This window comes from Parasteatoda tepidariorum, chromosome 5, assembly GCF_043381705.1.
Source record: "Parasteatoda tepidariorum isolate YZ-2023 chromosome 5, CAS_Ptep_4.0, whole genome shotgun sequence".
Lineage (NCBI taxonomy): Eukaryota > Metazoa > Arthropoda > Arachnida > Araneae > Theridiidae > Parasteatoda > Parasteatoda tepidariorum.
In genome coordinates this window covers 2123856-2138356 of record NC_092208.1, presented here as the reverse complement: position 1 = coordinate 2138356, position 14501 = coordinate 2123856, and the positions used below count along the sequence as shown (strand labels likewise).

At 30.3% G+C, this 14501-nt stretch overlaps 1 protein-coding gene across 6 annotated transcripts in view; it reads left to right on the top strand.

Moving 5' to 3' along the window:
* The window catches only part of LOC107446979 (meiosis regulator and mRNA stability factor 1-like protein), an 88185-nt gene that overhangs the window by 2801 nt on the left and 70883 nt on the right, over positions 1–14501 (top strand). For 3 of the 6 annotated variants that reach the window (XM_016061771.4, XM_016061770.4, XM_043054413.2), the window contains exons 2-5: positions 1363–1468; positions 5393–5634; positions 10696–10813; positions 14148–14314. In XM_016061771.4, coding sequence (XP_015917257.2) covers positions 1426–1468; positions 5393–5634; positions 10696–10813; positions 14148–14314 — 570 coding nt within the window. In that variant the 5' untranslated portion in view covers positions 1363–1425. The remainder of the gene's footprint in view (positions 1–1362; positions 1469–5392; positions 5635–10695; positions 10814–14147; positions 14315–14501) is intronic. The other 3 variants (XM_016061772.4, XM_071180919.1, XM_043054415.2) reach the window with 1 other exon arrangement.

Here is a 14501-nt window from a genome sequence, read left to right as displayed (position 1 = left end):
TATTTGTATTCTTAATACAAGTGGGGGAAAAAAATAAGAAGGTAAAAATTGTTTTAAAATGATAAGTGTAATAATTATAAATAAATATAATAAACAATATGAATTATATTTATCATTATTCACAAATATAACTACTTTTAAATTCAAATTAACATACTGGATAATAAAGATATTCGGTATAACATTAAAAAAAAATTTTTATACACTTGTATCTTATATCAAGTTTGTATTTATACAACATAACTTGTAAGTTCCTTATAAATATTAGTTATATGTTCCTTATATGTCAAAAATGCATAGTAATAAACTTTTAATTTTCTTAAGTATCAAAAAAAAAATTTTTTTTTTCAAAATATAAATATTTAAAAAAAATTTGTGCAAAATTTTTCTGCACATGCATTTGAATATAAATTTCTGAGATTTTAAATCTGTTATTTTACCTTAATTTTAATTAAAAAATATTTTAAAACCTGCTGATTACCTTTAGTATAATTAAATTTCAATATAATGCATGGCAACCGTTGGTAGTTTTGAAGTTTATATATTTTCTTGACAAACTTCAGTTTTTGACGGTTTAAACCAGTATTATACCCTTGTCATGTCAAAAACCACTTTTTGACGTCAAAATCCCAACTCTGGGGGGAAGAAAGGCAAATGTAAATACACTAAGTTTTGTCTTCAGCAGACGCTTCTTCCTTTATTCGTCTGAAAAGAATATTCTGCTTTCAGCAGTATAGGCTAAATACCAAATATTTGTATGTTGCATCTCTAATTTAGAAGCAGCAATTGCTGTTTATTTTTTTAAATTATAATTTTACAGTGCTCAGCATGTCTTTACAATTTAAAAACTCCTTGAAGAAGTTTTTTGCAATAACCGGACCCTATTTGCACAAATTCATGAAAGCAGGACCCTGGTTGAAAGAACGTGAATTAACATTTATTTTATGTTCACAAATTACGAGTAATTTTTTCACAAATTTTACAAAAATAGGACCTTTCAAAAAATGTCTGGACAGACCCCTGCTTTTAAAAAATGGTGACCACTCACAGTGCAATCTATAGCATATTTAAGGATAATATTTCAGCTATACTAAACTATTTAATTTGCTATAGCATTATTTGTTTTAAATATGTTCAGCTGTACCTTTTTCTCGAAGTTTCTCCGGTAATTAAATTTAGTATAGTTAGAACAATATAGCTCACGCAAAAGCACAGTGATAGTGTCTTTCCTCTTAATTGTATAATCCGTACAGGGAAAACTCAGGGATTTTTTTTTATTCCTGATTAGAGTGACAACCCTGTAATGATTCATGTTTAGTTTATGCATATGTTATTCTTAATTCTTTCTCTCTATTTTTTCAGATTGTATCCAAGAAAATATAAATAAAAGTCTATTTTTAGAAGTATGAAATTATCTTCTCTTACATGGATATTGAAATTTTACTTAACACTATTATGATAGATGCAAGTATGTATGAAATTTAATCGTTCAAATTACTGCATATTCTAAGTATTTTATACAAAATTGATAATGTAGATACTTCTCCTAGAAATTACTTTTAACAAGTTTCTTTAAATGAAAAATGACTTGCAAGTGGCTAAAAAAACCACTTGCATCTCTTCTCTTATTTGTTATTTATTGTAATAGTAAAATAGTATTTAATGATACAATAAAGTTGGCTAGAAAAATATCCTATCAAATGAAAAATAATAATAATAAATAATTATCCCTCTAAATATTAAAAAAAAAAAATGACCCCTAAAACAATCAGAAATATTCCTTAAATATCTAATTTACAGTTTCAAAACTACATAAAATAATTTAAAAAAATATCCTCCCCCAGAAAATAGTTATCAGAGCTTGCCTCCTTTGACCTTTTATCCCCTTCCAGTGGGCACATCTGTTCATTATGAGCAGATGTGCCCACGGGAGAGGCAAAAAGTTGCTTTATAGTTGCTATGACATAGCAACTATAAAGAAATTTTCTCAAATTCCATTTTGTTCAGAAGAATAACGTTAGTTCATTTGATATTTATTCCTAAAGAAGTTAAGAGTTTTTTAAACTCATTTACACAGAATTCCTTACCTTGATCTGTACAAACAGTTTTTAATTTTATCATTAACTCTCTCTCAAATTATCAATAAGCTTAAAATTATAGCAAAATGTAGGGATGTCCACTTTCAGTGCATCCCCTCCCATGTTAACATCCCTGGAAATGAAGTCACAGATAACTTAGCTAAAAGAGGCTGCTCTGTGTTGGTGACCACTGATTATGCTCTTACCTATCAAGATATTTTCTCTTTGATAAAATTTAAAGATTAGCAGGTCTGGCTGGACCATCCCGCGATTAGTAGGAAATGCCCGGGGGGCCCTCTGAAGTTCAAGGGAGACAGAAAACATCAAACGGCTGTCTCGAGACTTATAAGTGGGCACCTGAAATGCATGACTTTTGAATCCGGCCAAAAGGTCTACCAGACTTACATGAAGTGTTATCTGTTACTGGCTTCCCCTGGACATATCCTCGATTGATTAGGGTTAGCTCAGGAAGATGTACATGCAAGTCCACTTCTGGTGCTGGACTTTGCTGGGGTAAATGGTCTCATGGATCTGATCTAGCTGTTGCTAGATCCAGAAGGATTGGACACAACAACATTTAACTCTCTCTCTCTCTGTTATTTAACTGAATAAACTTTAAAACAATTTAATACGTATGATTTAAGTTCGATTGTGTGAACATAAATTTTTGTTAAAAAAATTGTCTATTACTGATCGAAAATGTGAATTTCCACCATGAGATTCATAGAGTGTAGGTCCCCATGCATCACAATGTACAGTGCGTAAATAAATAAATGGACCACCCCGTATAACTTTTGATCTAATGATTGGATTTTCACGTTTTAGGACTCAATCTTAATGGTTTGAGGTAGTGCAGTCTTAATGGTTAATGGTAGTGCATACAATATTTTAAGTTATGAAATCAGACACAAAAACATACTTTTTCTGAATACACATACCTATTTTTTTCTCTCCCATGTATTTGGACTATGGTCCCCATATTTTGATCAGGAGAGTGGTTCAAAATTTCAACCCCTTGATTTAAATTTACTTTTTGTGTATTTCATTATACCTTTAAGCGAATTGAAAACTTCTTGGGTACAGTTATAAAATTAGTTAATTCAAAAATAATTCCATGTTGCAAATAACTTTAAATATTTATTATTATAATTATTAAATAAATATTTATTATTTTTTATTAATTCATTTAATAATAGTCGAAAAAATTTGTATTGTAAGACATAAAATTTTTTATGTCATTTTAACGAATGTAATTTTGCATAGTAAAAGACAAAATTTGAACAAAGTCGGTTGAATAGTTCTTGAGAAATCAATATACGATTTTTTCTTCAAAATTGGATTTCTCAGGATCTATTCAACCTTAAGTTTTATATTTTGCTATGTAAAATAACATTCTTTAAAATGATATAAAATTTTATATCTTACAATTCAAAATTGTTTTGTTGACAATTATTAAGTAAATTAATAAAAAATTATAAATAGTTTTCATAATTGTGTGCAAAAAATTTTCAATTCACTTAAAAATTTCTTGAGATCAAAATATAGCAAAAAGTAAAATTATCATTAAGGCGTCCAAACTGTGGACTGATCTCCTGACCAAACTATGGTGACCATAATTCCCCGAATGCTGCTACCCCCTACATTTTGGGGCTCAGAAATCCGAATCCGTTGAAGAAACGGTATGTTTATTCAGAGAAAGTATGTTTTTGTGTCTGATTTCGTAACTTGTATTTGAAGTCAATCCCTCAAACCATTGAGTGCCACTAAGGTCAAATCAAAAAAGTTTGATGGTTTATGTTGGTTTCAGTGCGATTCATGATGGTCCACCATTTTCCATTATGCATTCATGATTTTAGATGTGCCAGCAAACTTCCATCACTCCATGATGGAAATGCTACTTTAATACTATGATGGCTAACCGTCAAGAGAAGTTTGATTCTCAAGAGCTAACAATCCATGATGGTCCCAACAAAACATTTCTATGATGGTTCATTGGAAATTCTTGTTGATTCATAGGAATAAACCATCAAAACTATTTGTTTGTTTTTTTATGTTGGGTCATCAGATGATGGTTCATGATCATCCAACATTTGATTTCTAAGAAACTATGATGAAAATTTCTGATGATTGAACATAAACAAACCATCAAAAAATGATGCTATTCTTATGTCGGACTTTCATAAATCAGTCTGAATTCCTACTTTGGGGTGATGGTTACTTATGATGGTTACCATCAAAAATATAATGGTTCATGATGGAATTATTGATGGTTATCATTAGTGATGCAAGGGATCTTAATTTGGCCGGATACCGGATATCCGGTCAATCTTTGAGCCGGATATCAGGTATCTGGCCACAATACTTTTTTTTAAAATAAGTATTGATGAAACAATTCCTCAGATCGATTATTACTTTATTCTAATATTTGTCTTTAATATAACTGCCAACCATTCAGATCTTTTCTCAATTTTTTAAATCAAGTGAAACTAGAATTTTTTTTTTAAATGAAATTAGTTATTTATTAGTTAACATTTATATGTTTTTATTTGTTTTTGATTTTACTTCATTTTATTTTGAAAATCAAAGAGGTTGGCTATTATATAATTATAATATAATAAATATGTATATCTGATATGTATATCTGTACAGTAAATATATTCTGTTGTAATTTTATACCNATTTATCGAATTTCGTTCCGGTTTTTTGGTTTTCCGGTTTTCTGATTTCCGGATAACGGGTTCTGTACTGTACTACATACTATGTTATATTACATAACTTTCAAAATACTAACATACTTTAAGGATATTTATATCAATGGTTAGTATAACATAGCTGTTGTAGGCATGACCGAGATAAAAACTAAAACCTAATGCATATTTTAAGTATAATTTCTTTATTTTATAAACACTATAAGTATAAAAAAAAGTATATTTGAAAAGAATGTTGATTTTTATGTTAAAATTACATTTTCTACCATCATTGTGATGAATTATATATATATATATATATTTCATTTTTACCTTTCTACTCAATATTTTATTTTGAGCCAAATGTTACTGCCGGATAATCATAATATCCGGCCTACTAGCCGGATAGAAACTGCCTGCCGGATATCCGTTGCATCTCTAGTTATCATCAAGATTATGCTGGTCCATCAGCAGAAAACCATAAAAAATTTTGACTTAGGGAATTCTTTTTTGAGAGTAAAAGAAAGTTGTGCATGTACCCTTATTCTAAAAGCCTTATATTTTTAAGTATTTCTCTTTTATCTGTGACTTAAAAGTATGGTGTTTAATTGACATGTTTTGTTTCAGAAGGATCTAAAAGTAATATAGCTGCTAGATTCCAAAATGCCATTACCCACAACGTTCTTCCTCCCATTGGGGTGTTTTGGGACATTGAAAACTGCCAGGTTCCAAAAGGAAAGTCCGCTATTGTACTTGCCCAGAACATTAGGGAGAAATTTTTCACCAAGCATCGTGAGGCAGAGTTTATGTGTGTCTGTGATATTAATAAAGAGAGTAAATATGTTATCCAAGAATTGCTTTATGCACAGGTAATTTTCTTTCATGTTTTAATTAATAAAGTATCTTAGAATAGCTTTTCCAGTTGATTACTGGATTTTGCCAGTTTCTCCTGGATCGACTTGTTTAATTAAAATTCTCCTGGTTTTTGCACATTTTAGAAAATTCCCCAAAATTGAATGAGTTTCCTAAAAAAAAATCCCTATTGAAATAGGAGTTTAGTACAGATTATTCCTTGCTTGCTTGAATATTTAAATAAGTATTACTAATACACAATGAAGCGAACCTCATTTATTGAAATAAGTTTTAGAATGTTCAGTTTATTTTTATTCAGAACTCTCTTTTTATATTAATTAAACAAATTTTTTTTACTATCTTTGATGATTTAAATAAATATTAATATTCAAAATTATAAGAAAGTTGTTAATGTTGAAATGTTGAAAAAATTGTAATTGTTGATATTGTTATGTTTAATGTCAATCGTAACTGGAAAATAATACTGTCTTTCTATTTTAATGACTATAAAAATCCCTAAAATTTTCTATGCGTAAAATATTTAGTACATTATGCAACAATTATTATGAAATTTTATTGCTATGTTAAATCAACTGGATTTTTTCCTGTCCATGTTGTCTAAGGTTTTGTATTTGCATTGATTTAAAAACAAATGAATCTTCATATCAGCAAAATATTCTGTTCCTTTTTTCAGTCATGCTGGTTCACTTTTAACATAGAGAATCAGTATGGCGAATTTCTATTTAAGCTGGGTAAATATTACTTTCTAAAATAATCTTTTTCTTTTTGTATTTTTTCACATTGGAAAATATCGATTTCCAGTCGCAAAGCAAAATTACTTCATTCCATAGTGCTTTCATAATTTTGAAAATATGGTTTTTAAATAATAAATTTTTTTAATTATTTACTGAATACTTATTTTCTTTATCATTTTTTATTCTATTGTTTTCGTAGGCCATTAAGGCAAGCTATCTTCTTTTCTAGTGGTGCCATCTATGGCCAGGAATTCCACTTCTCGTACACCTGTTTACACGGTTCGGGTGGACCCATTTGTATATCCATTCATTCATTCATAGATCATAATATTGACCAGAACCAGAAAATTATTAAGTCTTCATTTCAGTACTCTGAGAGATATAATTTGTTGTGGGAACATAGAGGACTCTGTGACCCAAAAGATTTAACAAGCGCCAGTCACCCTTTACTTCACGGTCTATAGCCAGCTGGATTCGAGCCCCCATTCTAATGGACATGAGACCAACGCCCTGCCAACCAGCCTATCCCGACCCCATTCTACGTATTAAATACTATTAGTGTCGTATTCCTGAATTGAAAACTCTTGTTCACTCAGTCACGAAAAAATCACTTCTGATAGAAAATATTTTCATCCACAATAATTTAACTTTCAGTTGTATGCTGTAATTAATCATTTCACTCATAGATTACAAATTAAAAACATTTTTTTCATAAATCTTTTATTTATGTCAAAAAACTAGTATGGCTTAATGAAAATACTTTTAAATTTATGTTAAAACATAGGTAAGTGATAAAAGTTATTATTTTCAATCTTTAAAGTGTTAATGAAAGCTCTATTTTTTAAAATAACAAGAAGTTTTGAATGTTTGTCGAATGCAGATACGCGAAAAGGGTAGTAAAAGAATAAAGGACTTACCTTAGAAGTATGGTACCAATTCTTCTTTTTATAAAATGCCATATTCTTAAATCACAAAGAATGGTAAATTGCACACAGTGTTTTTTTAAGTAAAATATTGATTAATTGTCTACACAATAATTTCTGATCTGAATTAATCTTACCTATGCATTTTGTTTTAACCATATTTTTTTTCATTTCCTCGATAACGGGAATGTCAAGATGTATTTCTTAAAGACTCTTCAATTGCTCTGTTACTCTCTTTCCTTGAAATGACACCCAGTCCCCTAAATGCTAATTCAGTCATAAAAATAGTTCTGCTTGTGCAACACCATGATATACAGCAAATGTAAAGCTCCGCACACCTATACTCCACATCCTTAAAGACTTCTTGCATTACAGTGTCTGGCAAAACTCAATTCTACCTTGAAACTCATAACAAAATAAAATCCCGAGAAATGGTGATTAACTTTCGCTTTGACAAAAAAAGAATAGTCGGTTTTTAATAGAAAAAAACTCACAGGAAAACGCTGCAGCATAAACAAATGAGGAAGCGTTGAAACTCTGAGAAGGAAAAAATAACGTATGAAAATCTCTATGGTATTCTATCAATAAGCAACTAGGTGAGCAACCAAAAGAAAAAAATGGTTGCTAACTTGTAACCTTGGATATGTCGCAGAATGTTCTAAATCCAAGTGTTCAAGTTGGAAACTATTGACAGTCATTGGTAGCAAAATAGAGATTATTAACTGCATCCTATGCTTCATGGTATTTTATAACAAAAGGGATAGGCAGGCAGGGTTAGTGGAGAAAATTAAAAATTTATTTTTAAATTACATAATAATAGCCCCCTTATAATGCTTCTGTTAAAAAAATGAAGTTCCTTAATTTCATTACAATATACAGTAGAGAACCATTTATCCGGTATCCAGATAACCGGAAAACATGGAAAAAATTTTCGCAGTTTTCCCGCCATTTTAAACTAGAACGATTATGAAGAAGAAAAAAAAGCAGAAATTGGACTCATCCTTGAAGTTGAGTAGTGGAAATGTAAGGAAGGGGAGCATTTTTTCCCCCGCTTACCCAGAGAAACATCATTTCCTCCTTGACCTTGAAGATCGAGAGGAGACAGGGAAGGAAGGAATGTGTTTTTTTCTCCTTTAGGCCGTCAATCAAACTCAAGGGTGTGGCATGCTGATTTCATTTTCTGTTTGATTTACGAGGGGGGTGGGGAAAATGCATTGCATGCATATCAGTGAACAGAAGATGAAAGAGAAAAATATATTTATCTATTTGACATCGATTAATAAAAATAAAATCTTTTTCTTTTGAATAAATTCTGATTCTTTGGAAGTGCGGTATCATTTGCAAGTTTTTCTTGATGTGGAATCACATCTGCTGTAATTAAAAATCATGTTTTTATCAATAAAAAAAATAAATAAATAAAAGGAGAAGTGGTAATTAATTAAAACATAGGATTATTTTATGAAGCAGATTGCAGTTTTGTTTTTCTGATTCCACTACGTTTGATTTTTTTTCTTTTCACGATAAATTTCTCACACAATAAATTATTTCTTTTTATTCATAAATTTTATGGTTAGTTTTTTTTTTTTAAATTCCGTTGATCTTGCCTTGTTCCGGGTTTTGATATTTATGCTAGTGCCTTTTTTAACTATCGTTTCGGTTTGATAATTTTCAAGTGTTTTTATTTAGATGAATAAGTTTTCCTTTTATTTTATCGCTTCCCCCGTATAGTTAGGTATGAAATATATTGCGTTATTTAATCATTGGTTTTGTTTATATTAGTTAATTTAGTAATTATTTTTAAAAAATAAATATGAGAATTTTGTATTTTTTAAACTTGTTTTTCTTGTCTAAACGTGCAAATTTTTTTATACTTTTAAATGTTATTTTTCTACCATTTTTTTTTTCTTTTTAAATTTAGGAGTGCCTTTCTTTTTTCTCTTACTTTATGCGTTACACTTTTTCCTTGTAATTCGGGTTCGATGAAACATAGATTAACGACACTTTTTGGTCGATCCAGAAAACCGGGAAATCCAGACATCCGGGATAGCGATGGTCCCGAGCATCCCAGATAATTGGTTCTCTACTGTATTTTATTTTATAACCGTCATTGAACAGTTGACCCATTTTTGGGGGGTTTACGACTGCTAATGTTGAACTCTGCAGCCTTATGATTTTGAACCCAATCCAGAAGGTAAGGGAACTCCTGGATCAAGTATTGGAAGAAATTTGCCTTCATGGAGGTTAGTTCCTTTTTAATGGAACTACTCCTCATTGGAGAGGAAAACCACTGAAACCTCCTATGGTTAGCCTGTTGGCAAGGGGACACTAACCTATGATCGGTCTACCACTGAGGATATTTCACGTCAACTCTGTAGTAGGTGCAAGCCGGATGCAGAATTTGTGCCAACCAGTCATCAACCAGTTCACCTCTTTGGAAGGCGAACACTCTCCACCCTGAGCCACCACGACTTTTACAATGTATTTAATGTAATTGTAAAACATAAATTAGACCTAATTTTTAATAAAACGACTTGCCTATGAACTTTTACAAAATCATTAGTGTAGATTAGTCGATATTCATTATTTGATGCAACCTCTATTTTTACCATTGATCTATTAACTCTTCTAATATGATATTTACTCTTCTCATCTAATATGATGAGTATCTCAGAACCTGGAAAGTCATGAAAAATCATAGAAAGTCATGGATTTTGGTATTGAACAAAATTTGTCATGAAATGTCATAATTTTAACTATTTTTTAAAAAAAATTCATGGAAAGTCATGGGTTTAGATTGCCAAAAAATTTAATTTTTAAAATAGAATTTACCCCCCCCCTACCCCACCCAATTTCACAGTGTTCCAATGTTCCAAATGTCTAAGTTTGTAGCAAAATTCCCACTCATAATCATATTCTATTAAAATATAAAATGTTTTTATCTTGTTGTAATAAATGTATGAAGAAATAAAACAGCTTTAAATAACTACATATATCTGACAGTATTTAGTTATTTGCTTTTGTATTTTTTCAGCTATTTTATTGCTTGAACTCTTTCTTTACTCTGTTTTTTTTTTAAGTTTAAAATTAACAAATATGAAGATGCAGAGTATATCAGTTATGGTTATACCTACCATTTCAATTAATGTTATTATAATGCTTTTTTTAATGTATTGTTGTATTTTTGTCGGAAAAAATAGTAACTTCAGTAAGTCATAAAAAATTCTTGGAATTATTCGTGAAAAAGTCAAGTATATGAAAATCTAAAATGTAGCAGATACCCTGTATTTAAATAGAAGACAATTTGTTGTATAAATGAGAAATTATATATCAAATTATTAGTATTAAATAGAAGACTATTTGATGTTGATGTTAAAAATTTATTTTTTGTTAATGTTTGTAGGTGACAGTGGTTCACATTAGTGCAACTAGTAAGAATGCTGCAGACGATAAGCTGAAGCAGTGTATGAAGCGATATGTCGATACTCATGGCTCACCTTCTACTTTGCTACTCATATCAGGTAAATTATCTTACCTGTGTTCTCACTACAAGTCTTTTTTCCTCAAGTATCAAACTCTGTGGTAAACAATAACAGGTCTGAAATCATCTACACATGGTGCGTAGCATTCTTAAAAAGTGCTTAAAGGTGCTTATTTTCGATTTTCGTTTTTTTGAAAGCTCTTAAAGGTGCTTTTTTCATTGGGTGTTTTTGAAAAGTGCTTAATTTTCAAAAATGAGATTCTTTTTCGTCTTTATCATGTTGATTTTCGCCAGGTATGATGCAAAATTATGCTTTTTAAATATCTACGCAGTTGGACTCGGATTTAACTAATTCATAGGAACTGAAATTATTACTCCCTAAGAATTAAAGTCTATTCTACGAGCAATTTCTTTCCTTCTGAAGGATCAAATGAAAAGAGGACTTTGTCCTTTCCCCCTTTTGTCCCTATAAGATAATACGCCATGCAAATTATAAAGTTTATTATTTCTATCTGTACTGTTAAGCAAGGAAAAATTTTCTTTTTTTACATGCTTTACTAAATTAATGTATATATTTTTAAAAAAAAATTATATTGGAAATGTTAATTGATTGTTAAAAAAGTTTTCAATGAATTGCTTTAGTTACCTAAAAATATTATTATTTAACCTTTTTCTTTAAATAAACCGAAAAATTCCTGTTGAAACCAAATGAGCTTGGTTTAAACCAAATAAACCTGATTTAAGCAAGAACTCTTCTTTTTATATAAAATTTTTAATTATATGAAAAATAATTTGTAAAATTTTTTCTTTATAAAAACCTAATTTTTTTTTTACAACCCTGGTATTTAATTTTTCTTTTACACCAAGAAGCTGAGATATTTAATTTTTCCAAAAACTATTTAATTGTTCTGAAATTTAATTATTCCGAATAATAATGCTTGAAATGTAAGCAAATCTACTCCATTTTTCCGAAATTTGGACAAAGTTAAAGGATTTTTCCCATCTGCAAACAAAAGAGTATGTGGCTTCAAAAAAAGTGCAATTCACCTGCTTGTAGTTTTTGCTGGACTGAATTATGCGTCTGAAAGAAACTTGCCATGAAATAATTCTGAAATTAATGACTGTTTGAATAGTATTTGCAGCTCAGAATGTTCCTTAAGCCTTTTCCAAATAATATGAAACATTATACGTCTTTTCATTCAATAGTTTTTGTGGTATGAGATTGAGAAGCCAATGATTAAAGTTTTATGAAATAGCAATGGTAATAATGTGGCAATTTTTTTTCTTCTTAAGATATAGAGAGAGTGACTTGAAAATTACGAATTTTTTGCACTGGTTAAATGATTGACTTCTCTGATTTTAAATTGATTTTTAATCGTTCATTCCTTAGCAGACCTACAGATTGAGTAAAATCTTATGAACCCTGAGTCTGATAGTAGATTTTATTTTATAGCCGTCGTTAAACAGCCGACACAATTTTTTTGGTTTACGACTACTCGTAACTTTGTAATTTTGAATCCAATCCAGAACCAAGAGAACTCCTATATCAAGTATTGGGAAAAAGTTGCCTTTGTGGAGAACTTTTTATGGAACTAAACCGCAATTAGGTTACACGGAGAGGAAAATGCGAAAACCTCCCACCGTTAGCCTAACGGCAAGGGGACACTAACCCATGATCGGTCTACCATTGAGGATATTTTACGTCAGCACTGTAGTCAGTGTAAACTGGGTGCAGAATTCATATCGATCAGCCATGCATGGTTCCCACAAGTTAGGATGAACATGGGAAGCCTGGAATTGTCAGGGAATTTTATTTTAACTCCAAAAATCAGGAAATAGCCAGAGAAGCTGCAATTTTTTTGCAAAAACTTGGAATATTCCTACATCATATCTGGAAAATAACCAGTCTTAAAATTCTCAGTAACATTAATCAGTTGTTAAGATTCGTGTTAAATAATTCTAACATCTATTACAATTATTTGTTGTAAAAATTTCACATTTTAATCGAACTGAAATGCTCCCTTCCTCATTTCATAATATTTTTTTACACAGAAAATCTAATATTTCGCATTGCAAATAAAAGAATCAAAGTTTTCTGATGAAAATATGATCTTAATTTTCATTGAATTCACCTAGTATACCTGGATAACTCAGGGAATCTTTTTCTGAAATTGAGTGGGAACCCTGCCATGACTGGGATTTGAATCTGGTTCATATCATTGGAAAGCGAACACTCTATCCAAGGGATAGGCAAACTGTGACCAGCCGAAAGGTTTTATCCCTCTCGCGGATAGTATTTTAACATGCCAATCTGTGGTGAATATAAACAATATACATCCATTTTCTTCTCTACTTTGTTTAAAGTTATTTTTGTTCCTTCTTTTTTAACAAAGTACTGGTGACCTTTTTACTTTCTCTATTTTTGTTCTACAAAACATAAATTGATGAAAATAGCTAGCACAGACAGTTCGCTTGGTAAAATATTGAAAGCAGAAGTTCTTTATGGAATAGCCGTAGATTGGCGCCATTTGAAGCAGTTGTTTCTAAATATGGCAAAGTTTGAGTTTTACAAATAATTACCAAAAGCTAGTTTCCCAAATTTAATATTTCATGCCCAGATAATCAATACAATTGCTTCATCTTATATATGTGAACAAGTGTTTTCAACAATGAACCTTAGAAAAAATCATTTCAGAAATAGACTAACAGACAAAGATTTAGACTTGTTCCTTAAAATAAGTACATCTCACTTGGAACCTCAATATAAGGAACTTTTAAAAATGAAATTGCAATTTTATTCATCTCATTAAATATTTAAATTAAAACTTGTATATTGTTTTTATTTTTATTTTAGACGTTTTTTCTTAGACCACCGAACTTTTTGCCCTCGACCAAAAAATTTAATCCATCCCTGCTCTATCCCCTGAGCCGTCCCGACTTCAAATATTAGATTGTTGACTATTTTGGCAGCTATAGAAAGTTGTTACTGGGAGTATTATGTGATTACAGAAAAGCAAATTTTATTTTACCCTTTGACTATGAATTTTAAAAAATTATTTTTTTGTCTCGTTTATTTTTCAAAAGGACAAAATAGGTCACAAATAAGGCAAATTTAGTATTTTGGATTTTTCTGACAAGCGGTTATCAATTTAGAGGCTAGGACATATATGTCCTGGCCGTACTTAATGGTGGGATACATATGTCCATTAGTAATTTTTAAGCATTTGTTGGGACAAATAAGTCCCGTCAGTAGTCAAAGGGTTAATTCTAACTCGCCTTGCTTAAATGTTTTTTTTCCTCCTTCTTGTCATAATGAAATAGTCATAAATGGAAGCTTTGTGATAAATAATTTGTATTTCTGATTGTTATTTCAGATGATGTCAACTTTGCATCTGATCTGTCTGATTTCCGTCATCGTCATAACATAAGAATAATATTAATCCATCGAGGCCATGCTCATCAATCATTGTTAACGTGTGCTCATGAACAATATGATTTCTCCAGTATAACTCAAGATTTACCTACCAGAAGTCCCAGCAAAGTGAGTTAACTTTAGGTTAACTTTTTCAACTGACATATTTTCTCATGTTATTTTATTTTATATTGACCCAAGTCAACATTTTTTGTGGTTTTCCATTGATGGACTAACGTAGTCTTGATGATAATCATCAATAATTCCATCATGAACCATTATATTTTATTTTATAATCGTCGATGAACAGCTGACT